General features: G+C 39.1%; 1 protein-coding gene across 2 annotated transcripts in view; it reads left to right on the top strand.

Annotated features, from left to right (window-relative positions):
* GSK3B (glycogen synthase kinase 3 beta) overlaps positions 1–23532 on the top strand; it is a 148489-nt gene that overhangs the window by 103606 nt on the left and 21351 nt on the right. For both annotated transcript variants that reach the window (XM_009102590.4, XM_009102589.4), the window contains exons 7-8: positions 2997–3094; positions 14079–14174. In XM_009102590.4, the coding sequence (XP_009100838.1) occupies positions 2997–3094; positions 14079–14174 (194 nt within the window). The remainder of the gene's footprint in view (positions 1–2996; positions 3095–14078; positions 14175–23532) is intronic.

The following is a 23532-nucleotide window of genomic DNA, read 5'->3' as shown; positions in this document are numbered from 1 at the left end:
TCGGTTTCTGACGGATTTGGTTGTATGTTTGAGGGATTAAACCCAGCGTGAATGTGACAAGTATTCCCCAGCCATTGCCACCTATTTACTCATGACCTACATCCTTGCTTTTTTTCCTCTGTTCCCATGTGATGCCCTCAGCTTTCTCATGTGCCCTCTGCTGTTCGTGCTTGGCTTTCTTGAACAAGGACCTGCACTGGTTTGCAGTTGCAGTTTGGCAGGGCTGGGGAAGCCCAGCATTTCCCCAAAGGACTGAACCCTCCTCACCTTGGCACCAACACTGATGCTCCCTGATGTTTTTATAAAATTTTGGTATTACATTTGAGACTTCTGCCCTACAGACTTGTCCAAAATAGGCTGGTGGAGTGCAAAAGCATTTAGGGAAATTAGGAAAAGCAAAAACAGCTCAAAGCCAGCCTAATGGAGCAGTCAGACCAGAAGGTTATTTAAAACAGTTTACAAAAGCCACAGTCTAATCTGAAAAAAAATAATGCTAGCATAGTTTCAAAATCTTAAAGGGAAGTGAATTGTGATTGAAGACTTACTCTCCTGTCAGCTCTCTGTTTGTATATATTCTGTCAAATATTTTTTCTTGCCATATATAACATTTTCAGTGCAAAATAACGATTTGAGTTGTAAATAATGATTACAGATTTGGTGTAACTACTTGTTTTGTAAAGGACATTCTAACGGACTTGGTTTATTTAAAACCCTTTAAAGGTATCTTTAAATAGAATTTTAAGTTACAGCACTCTGACTGCTTAGTACATTTAATCTATCTCTTTGGTACCTCTGGAGTAATCTATCTGTTGAACAGTTACATAATTCTTCTAAACTTAATATGCATAGGAGACACAAAAAGTGGTGCTTTGCATCATGGTTTTGCTGGATGTGTTGGTCCAACAGCAGGAGCTATCAGAGAGAGACATTGATTAGCAGTTAGATGCAATTAAACATTCTTTACATAATTCCTTCTTAGTTTGTTGTCCAAAAGAGATCTTAGCACCTCAGTGGCCATATCAGCTTTTATTAAATATGACTAAAATATTAAAAAGCGTCAACTTGTATGTTTGCTTGTTAAAATTCAAGACTCAAATGTCAAATTATCTCTGGTACTGTTTACATTGTAAGTAGTTACTTTTTAGGATAAACCCTGATGCAATGTTTGTACCGAGACATTAGATAAAAGTGCATCCATTTGATTTGGAAGTGAATGATTTCAAAAACTGAAGTAATGACAGTGGTGTTAGTCTACTGTATGTTCCAATTGAACCATATTCAATGGTTCTTGAGGAGGGGAAGTATTTTTGCATAGCCTTCTCACTCTTTCCTTTAGAAATGGTGGAAGGAAAACTGTGTTTTAACTTGCTTATTATGTTGATATAAATCTTAAACCCCTGAAATCTTTATTTGATTTTATTTTGCACCACTCTGTAGTGATTGTGACAAAGTGATAATAATGGCTTGGAGAACTGTCAGAGATGTTTTCCTTACTCAGACCTTTAGCTATAACTGGCAGGGTTGTGTATATCCTGCTTTACAGTACCATGGAGACACAGAATGGCTTAAGTTGGAACAGACCTTAAAGATCACCTTGTTCCAAACCCTTGCCATGGGCAGGGACACCTTCCACTAGACCAGGTTGCTCAGAGCTCCATCCAGGCTGGCCTCAAACACTTCCAGAGATGGCACATAGTTTAAATAGATGAGGGAGTAAGGATTTCTGTCATAGCATAGATTATCTCAGGTGGAACAGGACTCAGGAGATAAATTCTCCTAGGGATCAAGGCTAGCTCATAAAAGTAGGTGAGAGTTTAAAGACATATGGGTGGAAGGGAAGTGGCTTTCCCTTTTGGGGTGTTTCTTTATGTTCTAAGCTTTACGGCTCTTCTGTTGCTGATTGCTTGTTTGAGATTGGATTTTAGTGTAAGGTTTCAGGTATTCATTCAACAATTGATGACTTTCTCAAAAACTTTACAGTGAATCTATTTTTGGGGAGAAGCAGTTTTCTGCATTCAAGTACAATACTGTGTCGAGCAGTTTAAAATTCATTTATTTGCTGTGCAATTACATTAGATTCTCACAAACACTGATAAACAGTGTTTATTGCATTTGCTTTGTTAGATTTTTCACTTTGGTTAATTACACTCCAAAAATACTGTTTTCTGTAGTACACTTAGATACATTCCTAAGTTGCTTCTGTAATATTGAATTGCCTAATTATTTAAGAAGATAAACCTGCAATAGATTTTGAAAGTTTTCTTCATGTAGGAAGAATAGCTCCTAAGGACTTCTTGAGGTTTTTGGTATACATACAAAAATTATTTAATGGCTTCTTGTACAGATGCTGTTGACATGTGATCTGTGACTTGCAGTTCAGTTACTCATCCAGGTTGGCAAATGGAATTGGGATAAAGATTAGATCTTGAAGTGACTGGGTAGAGAGGCTGCCTCCTAGATCCCTTAATCATCATGTACTTCAGGATACCAGTAGTACTTGCAGTACTGGTTCATCTGTCAGTGCATGTATGCTTTCAATAGATGTATGAAAAACTGAGTCTATTCAACAGTCAGAAACAGTAAAAACATCGGCCACTGTGTTGCATGATACCTATGCATAGTTCATAATCAATTATCAATCAGTGATTTATACCAACATAGGGTTTGGGGAAATTCTCAATTTATAAATGGCAAGCATTTTATGATCTTTTCCCTGCATGTGTAAGTTTTCATGTCAATATATTGCGGCATTTAACATGATTTTCCAATTCTCATTTTCTCACAGTTTGACTTCTAAGACTCTGCACACTGTTGTTTTATACTAGGTATCTGATAACATTAGGATAGGAATGTTTTTTATTTTTAGCTGTGTTGTATACACTATCAAACACGGCAAAGGATAAAGTAAGTAGCTTAAATGGCTGGGTTTTTAATGAATGGCTTAATACGTATATTTTACTGATACCTTTACCTGTCCTCCACCTTTCCCTTTTTAGATGTGTGGTCAGCAGGCTGTGTATTGGCTGAACTGTTACTAGGACAACCGATCTTTCCAGGTGACAGTGGTGTGGATCAGTTGGTGGAAATAATCAAGGTATGGAATCTTAAGTGTTTTGACTGCATTATGCCTTGGGAATCAGTATGAACATGCACTGTTATAAACTGGTGAACATACCTCTATTCTGACATGATTGTACAGGGTTTTGCATGTAAACAGTGTTTGAAAACACTTCTCATGCTATTTTGAGAACCTGATGATCTTTACTTTCTCTTCTTGCAGTTATGCATAATGATATATATTGGGGCTTTTTCCCTTATAAAGGATTGCACTTCCAGTGTGCTTGGAAAAAGTGCCTACATACTGGGCCAATATCTACTAATGTATGATTTTCATTGTTTAGGAGTCTGTCTCTTTTTCCTTTGTTGCATGCAATTAATACTTGGCTTTGAAAACAGTGTTGTTAAATTCCTTATGCCAGATTCTTCACATATGTAGTTGCCTTCTCTTCTTCCTCCCTCCTAGTTTTTTTTTTAAATGAAAGGTGGGAAAGGGCACTTGTTTTTGCAGGTATAGAATCAGGACATGTAGGGCAAAGGTACCTTCTACCTGAAGAGTCTTGTTTTTAAAGGTAAAATAACTAATGTGTCAAAGTATCTAACACTTATATTAATTATGTTCAAGCACATCTTGATTAGTTTTATTTGGAAAGTGGTGAATATTCTGTGGTTCTCAGATTGGAGGCCTGGAAGAATAGTTCATAGATAGGTGTCTGACTTCCCAGCACCCTTGTCTATTCTACCTTTTTCAACTTCTGCAGTGAAGGAAACAAGATTTCCAGAGAGAGCAGTGTAATTTTCCTCTGAATCTGTACTATGCCCATAAGATGACATTATTACAGAGGATAAGATGTGTACACATACTGTTCAGCTTTATTGATTTCATCACCATGAGGGCACTGTAGTAAGAGAATTTCCTCCTTGATTTTGCCACTTCCTTGATGCATAAATATTTGTGTGGCATGCTTGTGAAATTTGTAGGCGGAGAGCTTCCTACTTGTCTGTGTCATTGACTAGAAGAGCTGCCAGTGTCTTTGTCCCTGCCCTAAGAGAGTGTATGACATGAACCTGCACTGACTGGTCATTCTCCTGCCTGAAGGATGTGGGCTGAGGCTCAGGGGTGTGCTGTGACATTTCTAGACTGTCACTCCATCTCTTCCAGGTTTTGACCACATAAACCTGGTTTCTGTTATAATGAGTTTGTCTGTCCTACTGAACATCCTTCAGTCAGCAGCTTGCATCTGGAGACTCCATGTCTTGCACATATTTCTCCTGTGACTTTCTTGATGTCTTCTTATTGCATTTCTGCCCAGTGTATTTCAAACTCAGTTAATCCAAGTTGGGTCAGTTTGCTTAGGAAACACAAAAAAAACTAAAGTTGCTTTCAGATGTAGGTCTGATGATGATGATACAAGTGACAATATTTTTAACTTTTTAGAAATGTCTTGAAGTGGTGTGCTGTTTTTTGCTACACTGCTTTTGTGACACGTGAAGGGGTCCATGTCAGATGACCAGACCTCCTCAAGATTTTGTGTGATAACATGTGGTGTTTGCCCTTGGGCATTTCTGAAAAGTCCTGGTTTGTTTTTTAATGGATATCAAAAATCCTGAAAAACTAAAGCTAATCAAAAAATCAGCAAGATTGAAAAAGACCTCTGAGATCAAGTCCAACCTATGACCCAACTCTGCCACATCAACTTTAGATCGTGGCACTAAATGACACATCCAGTCTTCCCTTAACCCCCTCCAAGGACAGTGACTTCACTACCTCCCTGGGCAGTCCTTTTCAATATCTAATCACCCTTTCTGTGAAGAAATGCCTTCTGATGTCCAGCCTAAACTTTCCCTGGTGCAGCTTAAGACTATGTCTTCTGATCTTTTCATTTGTTGTCCACAAGAAGAGCCCAAACTCACCCTGAATTTTTGTAAATAGAACTTTATATCCTGGTGACTATCCATGGCTTGATCAGAAGTCTGAGTGTAGAGAGACCTTATTGGGAGAACTGAAGTGCTCTACCCTACCATTGCTTTGATTTCACAATGTGAAAGCAAAATAATGAGGAGATAGTTGGTCTCTTGTTATTGACATGCTTTGCAAGCAGAAATTTGTGGTTTGGTTGAAATTTTGCTAAGAAGCTGTTAACATCAGTTCTGCACTCCTGAAGAAAACATCTATGAGCCAGTAATTTCATAGCGCATATATTCTCCAATTGAGGCATTTATTTATTTGCACTTCAGTTGTATTGGAGCAGAGGAGTACTTCAGTAAAATTGCTGAAGCAAAATTTCAGTAAAATTGTACCATCTGTGGTGGTAACTTTTCTCAACTAATCATAGTAGTGCTGATATATAGCACTGGCAAACGGATGATATTTCTCTAGGCAACTGAAGGAGTACCCAGTGTAAAGGGTATTTCAATAAATTACAGGTTGAAATTAGTATACTCACCCTCACAGAAACAAACTTCTGACTAATATCTTTAAATATAGAAATGGAAATATTTAATGACCATTCACATCTGTGTTGTGCTGGCGTTTTCTCATCTTCTGTTACATATGTAGTCCACTACAGACAGAAATGAAGTGAAACAAAGTGTACTGAGGTGGTATGTTTTAGGAAAGTCTGGGGGAAAAATACTGTAAATCTTACAGCAGTAATCACAAAAAAGGATGTTCACTGAAACTTGAAGAAAGTGTAATGTAAAATGTGAGCCTGAATGGGCGGGTACCGTGTTCTTCTGACAGTATTTGTTACCGATAAGGCATATATTCTGAAGGTAAGGCTAGAAGAGAAGCTGAGTGCAAACGGAGAAATGGGTTGCTTTTTAGTGCCCTTGTCTCCCTAACCTTCTGTTGTGAAGTTTTTACAAAACTATTCAGAAAAGCTATAGCAGGTGAAGGTGGGAATACAGAGAAAAGTTATAATTGAGACTATTGTGTTCAAGATCAAAAGTTGTGAGAAATTGTGTAGGAACAAGATAGCAAGGTGCTTCCCTTGTAACACTGTATCCACTTAGAAGTATTTCTCATGGTCGGAGTAGAGGGAAAAAATGTGTTTAGCTAAAATTTTTCCTCACCTTTTGAAAATGTGGAAAAAGTAGAAAGTGAGGTAAATTTTTTTCCATTCTGCCAGCTGTTGGGAGGTATCTGTCCCATCTACTGTGTATCCTTTAAAAATGACCAATAATCGAATTAGGAAGATTTGTTTAACTCTGCAAAGAAGTCATGAAACATTCTGTTCTTAGCACTTCCAGAATGATGTTTAAATTCAACTCAGATTTGGAAGGATGGTATAAAAGAAGCAACCACGTGAATGAGTCGAAGTTTCGTAGCCTCAGTATGGTTGAGGACATGCAATTCTGCAGCATAAAAATTATCAAAAATGCTAAATCTTGCCACAACGTGTAAAACGTGATGTTGTATAAAGTTTCCTTTAGGGTGGGATTCATTAAAAAAATTTGACAGATGGCATCCACCTCTTCCATTTGCTTCTATAGAAAATTAGTATTTCAAGCTTTCATTGTAGCACAGACTTATTTTAATGCTAGCTGGCTGTGGGAGGAGCAGAGCTGTGGGATCTGACAGTTGTAGAATAGCAGTGAGCTTGGTAGAAGCTTGCAGGTTGGGACCTGGCAGCTGCTGTTTGACTATGTGGGGTCCTGCTTTTCAGATAGCTTCATTGGAACTGTGTGTCTGAAACTTAGGGACCGGGAAGATGGTGTATTTCAAATGCCCAAAAATGGGCTATAGTAAGAAAATACTTAACCACATGTTTGGAAATAAGTCAGACTTTCATCCTTTCTATTTGATTGATTCCACTGCAGGAAGAGGTCAGCTTAGAAGCTTTACTGCTGGTTCTTATCAATTCAGGATGATTGAATCACAGTTACACTTGAGGCATTTTTTTTGAGCCAAGATAAACTTTTCAGTTTTCTCTTTAGTTGCTTACTCAGCTATGATTATTCAGAGTTTATTTCACAACACAGCAAGTGAATGCTACACCTGGCTGTGCAGTTTTTTGCATTAGACTGGATAATGACTTCAAAATGCCATCACATTAAATTAGTTCTCCTTTCTCATGCAGTTCTTGATGACATCCTCTCTTTAGCTGTGTTCATGGTGATATATCAGTTGGCAGAGCTTGCCCTTCCTGCAGGCCATATGCTCAACATCCACAGTCACTTGCTGCATCACAAGCATTTTTGGCTTTTGACAGAGTTTGAGACACTTTCAATAGGCTTAATGTAGTTTCATTTCAAGCAGTCTTGCAAGATCTTCTCCATATAATTGCACCTGGAGTTTTTCCAGACCTACTGTGTGTTTGCAAACTGCTCTGAAAAACTGTGCCCCTCTAGAACCGCAGCATTGCATTCAATTGCATCAAAAGTCCTCTTTTAAATTTTTTTCACTTGCTCCTATTTCTTTAAATATGGTCTTTCCACATGTTCTTGGTCTGACTGGGAAAGAGAGAACTTTGACCACTTACCCCTGACAAAATGATATTTGATATAGGGGAGTATTGTCTTGGAGCTCCATCTGAAGAAGCAGTTTACCCAAGTACACTTTTCTTGAATACTTATGCTATTAGAGGAGAAAAATCATGTGCTTTTTCCAAATTTTGATCTTGAATGGTGACTCTTACTTTTTATTTTTAGCTCTTGCTTGCTATCCCAAATGTTAGGTTGTCCCATCACTGGGAATATCTCAAGTGGGTAACCCAATATACTCATTAAAATTCATGCCCCTACTGGCTTTCAAGTGACATCTCCTTTAGAAATGTGCTCAGTTTCTGGAACAGTCACAGTGGTGGAAGTGTGGATTTCATCAGTGATCCCATAAAGAAATTATGTACATGTAAACACTACGCCCCAGAGCAGTCATGCAGCCTTTTACCTGATGGATTCTTCCAGCAGCCCAGGAGGGTGGCAGTTGCCACTTCACTATTTAAAATCCTCTGTGTAAGTGGGACCCTGCTGAATGAAGTTTGAGAGAAGGAGCAGTTAGACCACAAGAGTGATTTTTCTCTGAGATGCAGTCAGGACAGACTCCTTCATAGATCTGCAGTCTCTTGTGCAGAGCTTACAGTGCAGCAGTGGTGGATGGGAGGACTTCTCCCTGTGAAAGCTTGCGAGTTTGTTGGCATTCCTGGCCTCACAAGCTCTACAGCATCCCAGAACCATCAAGGTAAAACTGGCTGGCACATGCTTTCCAAACTTAAAACATGTTCAAGTACAGTTCCTGCAGACAGTGGTTACTCTTTATTCCTCTTGCAGGAAGTGAATCTCAGAAGGGTAATTGGGTTGGTTTCTAAGAGAGTTATCCTCTCAAAGTTTATGTTTAGTACCTTCCCCATATTCCTCTCAAAAGCAGAAAAAAAAAATCTGTCAAAAGAACGAAGCAGCAATAATTATCTGAGCAGCCCTAGGACATGGGGAGGACAGCATCAGCCAATCTGCCTGGTGTTTTCTTTACCGGAAATATTTTTTCTGTGTGCTGCTATTTAGAGTATGAGATGAATCAACCAACTTGTGAAAACTGCAGGAAAGAAGTGGGGGTTACGGGGTGGGGGTGGTGTTTGCTTTGAGTTTCTTGGTTGCTACTGCACTGTGATTATTCCTTAGACCAAAACTGGCATTTCATGGTAATTTAAGAGGAATAATAAAATCTTCTTCTCATAGTTCCCTGGGTAAGTGGGAGCTAGGGGGAAAAAATGTATGAAAAAGCAAGTTCAATAGTATCAGGAATCCTATTCATGTGTAACTTTTTGGGCTCTTGACAGTTTTACTGTGCCTAATGCTAAGTATAGACTGCAATTATAATATATGGCTCATGCTCAAATGTCAAGGTACTATTTTGGGCTCAGTTTTTGAAATAAAATAAATCCAGTCAGAGTAGTTAATGGGCAGAGTGGAGCCTTCTCTTCCGGGAGAGTAAGCCATAGGAGAGTGTTTCATTTTATTCAATGTGGTCCTGTGCTGATGACCTGCTTGTGTCTGACATGGGCTTTCAGATGGATTCTGTCCTCAGCCCTAAGGGAAGGCTCCTGGCTTTTTTTCCCCTGATGTCCCCCCAATCTCAACTTGGCTGTTCCTGTGCCTCACTTAATTCATCATTTCCAGTGTTTGCAGGCAGGCAGTATAAAAAGTTGATGGGCAATTATATTCATGTCAGCAGTGACAATGGGTTTCTTCCTATTCCTGATGTATAGCTCCCTTTGTGTTATGAATAGAAAAAATACCTATATTTAGTTGACTTTCATTGTTTGGCAAGAAAGTGTTTTTGAAAGGAAGCGTATATAAAATGGGTAAGTTTATTTTACTTTCTGCCACAGACCTCTTGAAGTATTGTCTCAAGCTGCGTTAACTGCTTGAGATGCTACACTGTGAGTTTTTTAAATAATTATTGGCACACCTCTCACAACTTTCTGAAGAGGTGCAGTCGTGTTTGCAGAAGTATTAATTATGCCATCTGGTAAGCCATAAACATCAGACTTTAAGGAATACCTTTTCTCATAAACTTGCACAGTTTTCCCAGGGAAAACTACTATACTACTGCAACCATGGCTTTCTAGAGGTTTCTGATTTAAATTATCATGTTCTCCCCTCTCTAGGTCAGTTACTACCAGCTGGACCTCCTGAACCCTTGGTTCTAACCAAGGTCCCTGTGCTTCTAACTGATTACATTTTGGCAAATGTTCAGCAATAACAATGGTTGTCATAAAGGGCCTTTATTCCACTGGGATTTGTTGAAACTATTGCAGTTTTCCTTTTCCTCTGCTGTTGCAACAGTGTGGGTTTGGTCACAAATGACTCAGCGCAGTTTTGCATAGTGAAGCAGGTGTGGGCAGCAGCTGTCTTGGTACTGAGGTGTAACTGAAATGTCTTTCGGAGCTGAATAATCCATCTTTTCCTCCTAAAAAAGTTGATTGTAAGAACATAAACTGAAAATCTATTCAAGTTCAGGCCTTATTCCAGGTTCATAAATCCCCCTTCTTGTTTGGTAAGGATGATGTTCTTGTGAGCCTTTCTTTATTGTAGCTTTTCTTTAACTGCAGGATATAGATACCATTACCCTACCTTCACCAACCCTGTTCATGCAGTAAAAATGTTTTGGGGACTTTCATCCATTACAGACTAATGTCAAGGAAAAAACTTGACAGAATATACTGTGAAACCTGTTGCGTTCAATTTTTGTCCTAGGAGAATCAAAGCAGTGTCCACGTCTCAGCAAGTTAATCTTAGTAGATAATGCTTCTTTTTTTTTTTATTTAAGAGATGATGATAATGACAATTGGTAATGAAGAGCAAAACTAGTTGACCTGGCATCTTGACTTGCAGGAAGATGTTTTGTATTCTCACATCAATCTCCCCTTCTTTCATTCGAAAGTTGAGTCTTCATTCTAGTTATAGTTGATCCCATCAGACAACTGGATTTTTATTATTATTCTACTTACTTTGGTTCTCTTTTTGTTTTTCAAGTGTTAAATAGAAAAAAAAAAATTCAACATTTTCCTTGATAAAATCACTTTCCAAAAGATTCCCCAGGAATTAGAATAGTATGTGCCAATCTGCATTGACCTGAATAAGTCCGTATTGGACCCTGTATTTCTCTGACTTTTCCTAGATTGGTGGGGATTTTACCAGTGTACAGAGTATGTGAAGGGAGGGTTCAAAGAGGGAGCCAGCCTCTTTTCTTTGGCATCCCATGACAGGACAAGAAGAATGGGCACAAATTAAAACACATGAAATTCAATCTGAATGCAAATCAGCTGTTTCCTGGAGTAATTCTGCCAAAAATGAGCATAGTAATTCATGCTTCTTTCTCAAAAGGAGAATTTTGACCAATTTTTGCAGCAGCTTAAGTGATTGCTGTTACCAAGGTTACTTGAAAGTATTCCTAATATACTGAAAATTCGGTATAAATCAGTGAGGTGCAATTTCAAATCATGTAGCAAACAGAATTGGTATGTTGGGGGGGGGGGGATCTGCTACAGGACCTCTTCAAGATAAGTCAAGTACTGGTACAGTTTTACAGTTTATCACTTTATTCATCCCACTGTTTTAATTTGTAACTTGAATTTGACGCTGTCTTCAAAACTTCTGTTCTTTCTTCCAAACTTCTTCTCTTTTCGGTTTTTGGTTGGATTTTGGGGAGCTTTGTTTTGTGGTTGGTTTTTATTTTTCCTTTAATCCGCTATCAGTACAAAGTGGAAGTGCAGTCTGGTTTTACAGTCTCAAGTACAGAGTAAATATAAATACACTGTGCAGCTACTAGTAGTCACTTTTCCTTTTGTACAGTTATTTTATGTATCAAAGGCTGCTTGCTATGTAGCTGAAAGGTCAGACAGTCCCTTCTTTCAGCTACCATGATCCTTCTTCAGTACCTTCTTTTCTAAGCATTTGTGAAACCTGAAGTGCTGTTGTTTTGATGCCTGTGCTTGAGCTTAGGAGTTGCCCTCTCCCATCATCTGGAGTTACAGCTGTGCTTTTAGCAAAATGCATGAATAGACATTGTCTGCGGGTTCTTCCATGAAATTGTCCTTGCTTATCTAATTTGAGTTATCTGATGCTATAGGTGGTCTTTAAATATACTTGCACTGTGTAGGCTCCTGTTCTGAGCAGCCTTGGCAACCAAGCGAGTTTGATATATTTGGGCTAAATTTAAAATAAATCTACTTGCTGCTTCTTAGAAAAGCTATTGAAGGAATTTTTTGAGGAGAAAAAGGTAAACATGCTTTTTAAAAAATACTGTTTATACTAGGGAGGCGTGAAAACTTAGCGTTTAGAAAACATGAGAGAGCAATAGAAGGTGCCCATCATTTTTCAGAAAGTTAATATAAGTAATCACAAAAACTTCCAAGGTTCTAAAAATCACTTTTTTCCTGAATTGAGATTAAAATAATATTTAGGGGCGGGAAATCCCTTCATCTTTTAGAACAGGAAAAGTTTGAGAGTGATGGTCATCAAAGTTTTGAGAGCAGCACCATCCTGGCAGGGCTGGGAGCTGAATGGCTGATGCTCTTGTGGGTGCCAGACAGAAAACCAGCAGGGAAAGGGCACATTTTCCTTTCAATTCATTTTGCCTTTGAAACTTGAGCAAAATATATAAAATCTGCAGACATTCTCCTTTTTTACCCCCTAAGCAAAACCAGTGTTTTCAGACACGCCCAAAAAAATCTGACATTTCTGAGAGTAACCCTTGGCTTTTAGAATCAGGTGGGTTTTAAATCCTCATGAGCAAAGTGATCTACGAAACATTATTGTTCATTTTATACAGTCATTATTGTTCATTTTATACAGTTTGTCAGTCAAATTTGTTATCCAAATTTGTTATCCAAGGAGCAACTGTCTGAACAAGTTGTAAGTCTGCTTGCTGCTCTTAATTTAAAAGGTTGCTTTGTGGATAGGATATTTTTTTTGTTGTGCAACTCTTATTTTAAATAGCAAAGAGATATCAAGTTTTGTTCATAATACCTGATGATAGTTTCTCTGTTCCACAAATTACTCAAACAGCAGTTACCTTGCTCTTTTACATCCTTACCTGACTTTCTGAAGTGCATTTTTGTAATTTCCATTCTTCCGACTGAATGAAAATGTACACAGATACCAGAATTTGTAACCAGATATTTCTTTATCAAGCAGCAAGGTAGAGTGCCAGCATCGTGTGATCATTTGTTACCTGATGGTGACAGTGCAGTCTGATGAGATGAGGTGATAACATTACGCTAAGCTGTGTGAAGGGATTTGTCATGGGGCCAAAATAGAGCCACTACAGCTTTCAGATAGATGAGCCTGAGCCCAGCACAGAGGACCCACTCCTGCCTTCTGCCATCTTCCCATCTCTCAGCAGAGCAAAGAGGTGCCCAGAACTGGGTACAAGCAGAAAACAATGGGATTTCTTGCAGATACTTTGCAATTTTCAAATATAGCTAGATGACAATAGCTCTCTCACACTTGGTGCTAATTGAAAAGAAAGCACTAATGCCATATTGTCAGGCTTATTCCCTCAAGACATTTCTGAAATCCTTTCAAAATGTACCCTCCCTTTCAAAGAGAAGAGCAATTGTTTGTTATTTCTCGTAAAACTAATTTGCATCCTTGAATAACATTGTGCAGATTCTGGGAATGAGAAATACAGCTTGGTGAAGGTAAACCACAGGTGGTATGCCTTTTAGGTACTTCCAAGTTCGACTAAGAACTAAGTCTGTCCTCCATGTGAAAATACTGAGATGAGGACGCCCAAACCTGCACAGTTTTGTTTGCGGGGAGAGCAGGAGATGCTCAGCAGTAACTGGCTGATCTTTTAAGCTTGTCAGAGGACTGTTTATGACTTGTAAAATGCAGTCTGTGCTACTTGTCTGATCCTTAATCAACCATATACAGTGAACTGCAATCTCTGAATGTCTGTTTTAGTACTGTTTTATATAAACCTAATGAAAGTGAAGTCTACCCCACCAGAATATTGCTAAGTTTGAGAGAGATGCTTTAATTTTGTGAAAAACTCTATAAGATTTGGGCAAATTTTTGACACTGGGCTTGGAGCATGAACTGAATCGCCCACAAGAGACCACTGATGTTGGAGTAAGGGTCACAAAGGTGATTAGGGTGCTGGAGCATCTGTCATGAGGAGAGATTGTAAGAGCTGGCACTGTTCAGTCTGAAGCAGAGAAGGCTTGGCTGGGGTGAGGGATCTCGTCAGTGTGTGTAACAGCCTTGTGGTGTGAGGGAATGAAGAGACAACCAGGCTCTTCTTAGTGTTGCCCACTGGCTGGGCACGTGGCAGCAGCACAGAGTACAACACGTATTTTACTCTGGACTGTGGTCAAAGACTGGAGAAGGGTGCCCAGAGAGAGGACTTCCTTCCCATGGGTGCAAAAGTTTTGTTGTCTTGCTCTCCACACCGTATTAACTTACTAGTTACATAGATTGACTTCAGTTGTCTCAGTGCCTGATAGGTTATACTTCAGTCCTAATTCCATATGAAGCATATCTTAACAATTTGCCTTTTTATGTCTCCTGTACAGGTTCTGGGAACGCCTACAAGGGAGCAAATTAGAGAAATGAATCCAAACTATACTGAATTCAAATTTCCTCAGATTAAGGCACATCCATGGACTAAGGTGAGTCTATATGATCTGAATAATAAAGACGTAGGCTGAAAGTAAAAATTCAAGTTGTTCAGTTTGTTCAGTGATTTGGTGGCTTTCAGTCTAAACTGGGTGCCTTTAACTAAGCTGGGGACCTGCAAACTTTTTATGTAGCTGAGGAGAAGGAGATATTGAAGCAGTATATTGTAATATCTGTTGGTCTGGGGGTTGCCTATAGGTGGTTTGGTTTTTGTTCTGTTTTGGTTTTTGATCATGGTGTGTGTGTGTTAGTAGCAGATTGCAATATTCTACATCCTATCATGCTATCAGCTGATACACACAAAAGTCACATAGAAATGAGGAAAGTGTTCTAATATGTATGTGCTACTTTTGTAGTGCTGTTAAATAGTATGATGAGGGCTGAAGTCACTTTCTTAAATGCTTTTCTCATAGAAAATATTCTGTTTGTACTTCTGTAGGTGTGCTGTTGAGTGGAGATGTTTTTTCTTGGAGTTACTTCTTAAGATTTCTTGTTATCTAGCTTTCATAGGGAGACACCAATGCAATACACGCAGGCAATAAATACTATGACCTCCATGACCAAAAAGGAAACTTCTAGCAATGAAACAAATGTATTGCTTCACAATTAATTGGTCTTCCACATATCAAGCAATGATGAATATTTGACTTCAGACAGAGTAACAGTCATTTAGTCAGCTTCTTGGGTGTGGAATAAGTTAAATATTGAGTCTCAAACAATTGAAGCCTGGATAGTTAATGTTTCCTCTGGCCACTTGAGAAATGTCTGTTATAGTCACTGTTTATTTCTGTCCTATCTCAGCACTCAGGTTTCTTTCTGCTAAGAAAGTAGTATCTGTGTGTGGAAGGGTTGCATGCCTAGCTAAACACATGTCCAGGGCAGATTCTTTTCAAATACTCTATGGCAGTAGAAACACTGAATAAACCAATTAGAGCTAATTGATAGCAGGCCATATATCAAGCAGGTACATGGCAGGGCAGTACTGTACAGCACTGTTCTTGTGGTAGATTCTCCAATGAGTTATATACCTTTTCCCCACTAATCCATGGTTTGTATTTCCATCTCAGAGTTACTTTCTGTGCGTTGGTTAAGTGATGTATAATAGTATGGGAGGTTAGTAAATCCAGCAAGGCTTTTTAATACCTTATGTGACTGAGGGAAAAAATAAGAACAGATGAAGTCCCTGGGAGCGATTTCTTCAGTTCTGAATTGTATCCTGGCAAAAGTCACATGAATAAGCCCAAAAACCTTGTAGCACTGAATATTAGGTTCGCATCTGAATTCTTGCATTGAAGGTGTTCAGATTAGGGGAGGTTAAATTAATATACAATGGAATAGAAGTGCAGAGCTGTACTGTAGGACATGGAGGGGAGTTGCATAGTTAGTTTAAATACTTATCTTAGCTTGAACAGTCTTATAAATCATCTGTATGCACTTGGTTGTCTCTTAGAACACAACTTTTAGCAAATGGAAGCTTCATGAAAAGACTGAACTTCCTTCTATTTATAAAAAATTTTTTTTTTTTTTTTTTGTAGTAGAGGATCACAGTTGAAATTAAGAAGTGAGATAAGCTTTCCAGAAGATCAAGTTTGCATTCTCCATTAGGTCATAATTAGTTTTGGAGAGTTGTGCTTGCAGTGTAGCTTCTCATTCTCAATTCATTCTGCACACAGCCCTTCCTGATGTCAGCTTGGTGTAGAATAGCATTTAAACCAGTTTATTGCAATTGGGTTACATGAGACGTCATTTGTGAGTTCTGTACTTACTATACAAATGCTAAATTTAAAAAATGGATTACCCAGCATGATGCTGGTAATGATGCTTATCTTCTTATCATCTCGGTGTATTACTTCTCAAGATCCTTTCCTTTCAACGATTTGAGCATGTTGAGCCATGATAGATTTAAGTAGTAGTATTACATAGAATTGGTTCTTCTTACCCAGTTGTATTGATATAACGTCTGACAACATGTCAGTGGGCATAGGCAGTCCTCTCAGAGCTTCTCTATCTTAGACTTGAATAGTGACAGAAACCTTGTCAGAGCTTTGGCTTTGCAAAAACAGGAGTGACTGAAGAAGTGAAAGTGATAATGTTGTTGGTTATTTTTGTTCTTTTGTCACAACTGTGTATGTAACTAGACTGCTACAGCTAGTTGTCAACAGGACTTGAACTTGCAGCTTCAGAAGCACAAATCTTTGCCATCTAAGCTGAAGAATTATTGAAGATGACAATAGGCAGAAGGTGACAATTTTTGTTGAGTAAGTTATGACCAGAGGACTCGGCAGACAGAAGGATTTTTTTTGTATGTGTGAATAACTTCTAGGCAGCTACTTTCAGCATGTCTGAAAGAGAACTACTGAGAATATGGTCACTTCCTGCTGTAAGCTCTTAGACACTAGAGCATTCTCCTTGTTTTGTCCTGTGTAATAGAACATGGGTATTTGTCAAAGTTGGGTTTGTAGGCTCTGCCTGGGGTTAGTTTCATGCATTCAAGGTGCCCAGTGCATGTTTCTATGCAGTCTGGAACTGGTTGTTTCCAGTGATCGATACAAAAATAAGGTCTTGTTTTCAGGGTACTTCCTCAGTCTGCAGAAGTGTGCATAGATGGTAATTAAGAATTTTCTTTGGAAGCTGTAGTATCTCTAGGTTGCATCTGAAATTCTGTGGTGCTGACTTAAATAGGATGTATCTGGCTCTGGTCTGTTCTCTTAGGCATTTCTGGGAGGCACGGATATGTTATTTTCCTAATCAGTATTGCTGTGATGATGTGTAATCTGCTTACACTTGCTGCTACCTACTTGTGAAGAAGAATGGTGGCTGGTGCTGTAGTGCAATGTATTATATTCTGGGTTTTTAAAAGAGAGAAATTGCTTATCTCTGAAGACTGACAAATCTATGAAGGAATATTGTTTTTCAGATTCAATGCATTTTAGGCTAAAATTGGAATTTTGAGCACAGGTTTTACAGATGTTTGAATCCTAACTTCATAGATGAGTCTTAGGCTTTTTAGTAGAAATGAATTGGTATTATCCTAATATAGTATTGATACCTTCCTTCTTAAATTATGAGAGAAGTCTAACACTCTAAAAAGTACTTTTCTATGCTGCAGCAATAGTATGAGTTTGCAGTGCAAACTGTTCTCAGACTGATTTTTCAATTTGTTGATCATTTGAGATTGAAGTAAATTTGCAACTTAAGAGTTGGAACCTCCCCTTATAAAACTTACAGAGGCCTCTCTCTCGTCTCCAGTATAGTTTAGTGTTGGCCAGTCATGTGTGTGTTTTTTTACCAGTTTACATGCATGAGGAACCTAATGATGAAAGTTCAACATGTCTCGGGCTAGCCAAAGGAAAGAGAATCTGAACTTTCCAGGAATCTCTCAAATCATTCTTCAGAAACAGGGCTTCCCTCTTCTTTTCCTCTGTCACCTATCCCTACAACCCCAGCCTCAACAGGAGGACTCAAAGACATTTTGATGCTTTAGCAGGGTAGTCCTTTTCAGAATACCAGTGTGTTAAGTAACTTAAATATTTTTTTCATCCAGACCTCCCTTACTTTCACTTTGTATAGACTGTTTTGTATTCATGGAGATGCATCCTACAGCCTTTCTGCTTTGGTCTGTGCAGTAAGTGGTATTCTGTTAGAAGAGAAGCAGTGTTTTGCAGGGGTGTGAATATGGCTGACTTACGGCAGTCAGAAAATAATAGGTGGACTTTTAAACACACAGTCATGTCTTGGGTTAGAAAAATGGTCCATTTTCCAATGATGTCAGCTCATACAACAAAAGTTACTACCCTTTCTGGAGATTTGCTGCTATTGTTTTGACTGGGTCATATTTTTTCTTCTGTGTCTTTTAGCCACCTCGACCCCTTGAGCCTTCTTTCTTCTCAGAAGTGCAGTCTGATCTGTGCTACTAATCTTTATACTTGTTTCTGTTCTTCTGACTAAGCTTCATCTATACCATATAACTCTGTGACTGGGAAGCCACGGAGAAAATCCAGGATCAAGTGCAAGACTGTAAATCACAGGGCTGCTGGAGATCAGCTCTTTCAGAAGGGGGCAGGGACAGTGGGACAGCCAACAAAAGGTCTAAAGGCAATCTTCATAAGCTTGTGGTAGATTGGTGTTACTTACCATGGCCCCATTACAGCTGCCCGTTATCCTGACATTACTCAGATGCTACCTTTAGGTCTCAGATCCCTGCAGTAATAAAAAACAAAGGCAGTGCTGTGATAACTTCAGAAATATATAAAGTGTCCAGCTGTGACAGCCTGCCTTTCCTCTTGCATCTAGCTCGTAAATGATCTTATTAAGATTGTAGTAAATGTAATAGAATTATGTCGTTTAGGCCCTTTCTGTGTAGAGAAAATCACTCTCTTGGATTTTTTCTTTTCCCCATCCAAGGATACTGCCACATGTTTGCAAATGTAATGTCAGGATAATGAAAGATATGTATGCATATATATGCCCATGTTTCATGATGGCAAAACAATACAAGTTGTAACATCAAAGGCAGTTTACTTAAGCATAACCTCTGCCTTGTCTCCATTGTATAGACATGGAAACAGTTTTTACTGCAGGCAGCTCTTAAAAATGGAAAGTGAGATTCTTCAGTGTGCTGTGGTTTGGTTGCCTTTGTTTCTCCTGTTCTGAAAGTAGTTGCCAGATTTTTCAAACATGTAGGCATTTTAAAAATACACTTTTGGTGAGATAAATTCAAGTGTACTCAAGAGAATGGCTTTATTCACCATATCCAAATCTATACTTAGCTGGCATCTGAGTAATAATTTCCAAGTAAGTGTTGAGTTGGAAAAGGACAGGAGTCATTTGCCTGACAGTGGAAAACACAGAGAGAAAAACTGTCATGTCTAGATTAGTTTTGAGCATCTCTACCCCTCTGTTGTGCACACTTTTGGATAAATACACGACGACTTTTCTCTACATTACTTTGCCTTCACAGTGAACTTGTGGGAGATTTGGGCAGGATCCCTCCCAACTTTTTAAGCACTTCCTTTTTGTTTTAGAGGCTTTTTCATTGTTTATACTTTTCAGGGTGGTTTTTTGGTTTTTTTTTTTTTTTTTTTTTGTTTTGTTTGGTTTTTTTTTTGTTTTGTTTTGTTTTTTTTTTTTGTCTGCGTCTTTAAGCCAAATGGTTATAGCATAGGAAAACAGTGCATAAGATGAGACTTCAGACTCCCTCAACTCATCCCTTCTGGCACTTCTCCAAAACTATTGGCCAATTCTGGCTGCAGCTGAAGTTGTGCAGAACCACAGTTGGTTGTGCTAAAGAGTAGCTTCGGATATTGACTTCAGAATTCATCTTTCTGCCATATTATGAAGTAATTTCTGCTAATACTGTAAAATACTTGCCTAATATTTGAGTCTTGATATCCTCTTCTGTATATGTGTGTTCTGTATGCATGTTTTTCCAATATTAATCACTGTACCTTGAATGTCGAATAATTCTGTGCTTGTAGCAGACAGTCCTGTTGTCTACCCCACACTCTGGGACTGGGATGTAGACCCTGGTCTCTCTCAGGAACATGTTTTTCCACCCTCCAGAATTGGTTTCATGTCTTCATCCTGTCCTACTCCTGCTCTCCTTATTCTTGTCTAGTTTTTAAGCAGATTGTTTTGCTTGTAATGCTTCCAAAGTGACTGCTCATACTGTAGATTCAAAGAAGAATACCAAACAGTCAAATGGATAAACAGACAGCTCATTTTGTCACTTCTAATTATAACTGATGACAAAAGAAAGTGAAAACTCTTTTGTCAGAAATCTTGTAAGTGACTTGGATTTGGATTCAAGATGAAAATGCAAACTCTTCTTTCTGAGATTTTAGTCTGCTCTTTTGTAGAGGAACAGATACAGTGAGGATGAGATGTTTCTTTGGTTGCAGTTCCATAATTAGCATTAAGTTCATCGTGGAGTGGGTCAGTTCTCCACCTCCCACCTGCATATTCCTGAAATGCGTTATGTTTTGCTGGGTGGTAAAAACCTCTTGAACAACACATGTTCAGGATTTGGGATCAATTTCCTTTATCAGACTGACCATTCTGCCCAGACTGCAGATGTCGGGACAAGAGACCAGGGCAGACCTGCATGTCCAAAAGGGCAGAACTCTCATTTCAAGCATGAACTGGACTTGATTTAGGCCTCTTGTGAAACTGTGCCCTGACCTTTTTCTAAAGACTACAGCTCTGTTTTTTGCTTGATGTGTAATGACTTACAAGCAAAGAGTGAAAACAGCTTTTCTGGAGACTAACTTAAAAGAAAAAAAAAAAGTTTTTCTGGCAAGTTCATATTTGCCAGCTCCTTTTGCAGCAGCAATGATTTTTGACAGTGCAAATCTCTTATTTTACATGTCTGAGAAAAGAAGCCAGGTTTGCTGGGTGGTAAATTGCCCTGCCTCTGCCCAATTCGTATGCAGTAAAGAAAGTACTGCTTAACAGTAAATGAGTGAGCACTAATGCAACATTAAGAAAGGATTTCCATCAGTGACTCCAGAAATCAAATGCTAAGTTTAACAAGTCTTCTGCAGTGTACCATCTGTTGCGGCATGGCACTGCAACACATCTGTCTAGACTATTCATACTAGCTGTCTCAGCAAGGTTGAGAGCACTGAGGTACATTTTTGGGGATTGTCTTTCAAGAGGAGAGCTGTTTTGTTCCTCTTAGCTTTGTTGTTTTCCTTTGGAGCTTGATAGAAGCAGAGCACATGCACTGGGTAATAAACGCGAGCTCGTTCTGTCTCCACAGGGTCCTCAGTGGAAGGAGCCCAGTAAAAAGTGTGTGGTCTCAACAAGAAGTAGCTTTGAAGACAGGTTCCTGGTCCTGTTCCCAGTTCTGTGTTGGCTCATTTGTAAGCCACTTACCCCTTCTGTCTTTACTTCATTTTCCCCTAAGTGCCATCAGACAGGAATTCTTGACTAATCAGGCGTTTACTATTTCTGAGGTGCTTTAAAAAAAAAAAAATAGAGGGATTTAATCAGAGAAGGAAGTGGGGGGGATTATATATATTTTAAATATCTCCCAACACTAGTGCCTCTTTTGTGGACATCTTTTAACCTCTGTTTTTTATCACGTGAGTTTTACACACTTCAAAATAGCCAAAATGGCATATTTCAGAAATCCCATGCTGAAATTCTCAGGCGTTTGGAACAAGACTAATCCCAAGAGTTTCAGGTGCAGCCTTGGGGGTTTTTTGTACCAGCTAGAGCTCAGTGCATACTTTGCTGTCTTGTGTGTGTCTCTTCCCTCTTCTTTTGTTTTTGAATGTGTTGTGTTTCTCATGAGCCTTATTGTGTTATACTTGGGTAATCAAAATGCTGCTTCATAGTAATTGTATTGTATGATAGGATTTTTTAAAAGTTGATTTGAGGGTTGTGTTCTATATTGATGACTTGGCTTGTAAACAATACAAGCTTTTGGTTGAAGGGAGGAGCTTTCTCTCTTACCTAATGTTCATGCAATAAAAAATGTGCTTACAAGCCGAAAGGATGTGCACAGACTGTCAGCCTTGAATCGGTGGTGTGGGTGGTTCTTGGCAAAGCGTGTGAGTCTGAAGCTGGTGAGGAAATTTTTAACCATGGTGCCACAAACTTGATGTGTTAGCAACAGATGTCATTTTCCTAAGCCTCTGCTCTCTTAGGTAGCACAGCATGTAGGCAGTATTCACAATCTGCATGCAAGACGCACAGTGGTTGATGGCATGAAATCATGTCTTTTAATACACACTGGCTAGAAGAGCACCTTGGTGTCACATTGTGAAGCTTTGGCTTTGGGGCTTAATTACACCAAGACGATGGAGCTCGTGTTGTGCATGGAAAGTTTGTTTGAGGAATGTCAATGAATTGAAAGTCAGAGCAACCATTCTGTTAAAACAATACTTAGCTCTTGCCCCATGTGGTTTCATTTGAGAGCGGAATGCTGATGTGAGTGAAGTGAAATAGGAGATTTCTGTGCTTTCCATCCTTTTTGTTTCATCTTTCCATATGTGCAGAAAAATAAAATTCAGAAGGGGCGTAAACTCTGCTGCACTGGTAGGAACTATTTGCAATTAGTAAGATAAAATGTGACTGCTCTGCTAGTGCACAAAGCCTTCATCTGAATTGAAGTCTCTTGGGGTTGAGGGCTGTGTAGCAAACTAGGGACACTTAAGCCTAAAATGTTGAAGAAGGTGGTAGTTCCAGAAAAATGAAGGGGGAGTAGCATAAAAAAATTTGCATTGATAGCAGTTCAGCTTTAGAAGGAGAGAGGAATGTGTCAGGCCTTGCTGGCTCGCTCTTATGGTCTGTCGGTATTTGAGCATCACTAGCATGCCTGAACAAAGAAACAACTCGCACTGGTCCCCCAGCTTTTTGGTGAGGTATAGATTTATTGGCATCTGAAGGGGGGAGGGAAAAACCAACAAAAGCACCAAAAGCTGTGGCTTTGGATGAGTCAGCATTTCCATTTGATATGATCATCCAGAGATTTTTGTAACTCATCCAAAAAAAACCCCAAAGAAAAACCAGCAACCTGGGTCTCAGCCTGAAATTCATTTGCTTTGCAGAAACAAGAGGTTTTGAGTTATTCAAGTGCAAATTTTTCTTGAAGAATATTGTATGTAAAGCCTTTTTTTTTTGCATTTGTTTATCTCCAAAACAGGTTCATTTTTTAAAATGAAAACTTGAGCCTTCGGTCCCTCCTGTGGACAAATAGCCTTTCACAAGGTCTTGTTTCATTTTAGAAAAATGAATTGCTGCGCCGGTGGGGTAGTATTTGATTGCTTTAAAAGTTCCTGTCAGTGTTTTATTTTTGGTTTTGATTTTGTTTGTGGACTTGCTGTGCCTTTTGCCCGGCCGTATTTAGTCTGCATACTAAATGTTAGTCTACCCAAACACTTTGTGCACTTAGCTTTTATTCCTTTTTTATTTCTGTTCTCTTTTTTCTTTCCTTTTTTTTATTTTCTTTTTTTTTTTCTTTTGCTTTCACCCAAATGTATTTTAGACCGAGACAGACTTTGCTCCGATGGGCCGGATTTTAGTCCGTGCACTAAATTTTAGTCCGCAGACTAAAAATAATCCGCGGATTATTTACTAAATTGATTCCCTCACTGAGAACTACAGAGACTTTAAACTCCTGCTGAGACGTATGCACAAGGGGCTTCACGGCTCACAAGTCTCACTGTCTGTCCATCCTCCCACCCCTTCCCACCACGGAGCATCAGCCCAGCATTGCCTTGGCGTCGGTGCCCCGTGGCATGGAAGTGCTGGCGTAGCCATTGCCGTGGGCGGCAGCTGCTCGTGTAGTTCTCGGTGGGTGAATTGGGCAGCTTTCCCGGGGGAACTTTGCTGAATGGGAAGAGC

Source organism: Serinus canaria, chromosome 1 (genome assembly GCF_022539315.1).
Source record: "Serinus canaria isolate serCan28SL12 chromosome 1, serCan2020, whole genome shotgun sequence".
Lineage (NCBI taxonomy): Eukaryota > Metazoa > Chordata > Aves > Passeriformes > Fringillidae > Serinus > Serinus canaria.
The sequence above is the reverse complement of the archived record's forward strand: the minus strand, read 5'-3'. Positions and strand labels throughout refer to the sequence as shown.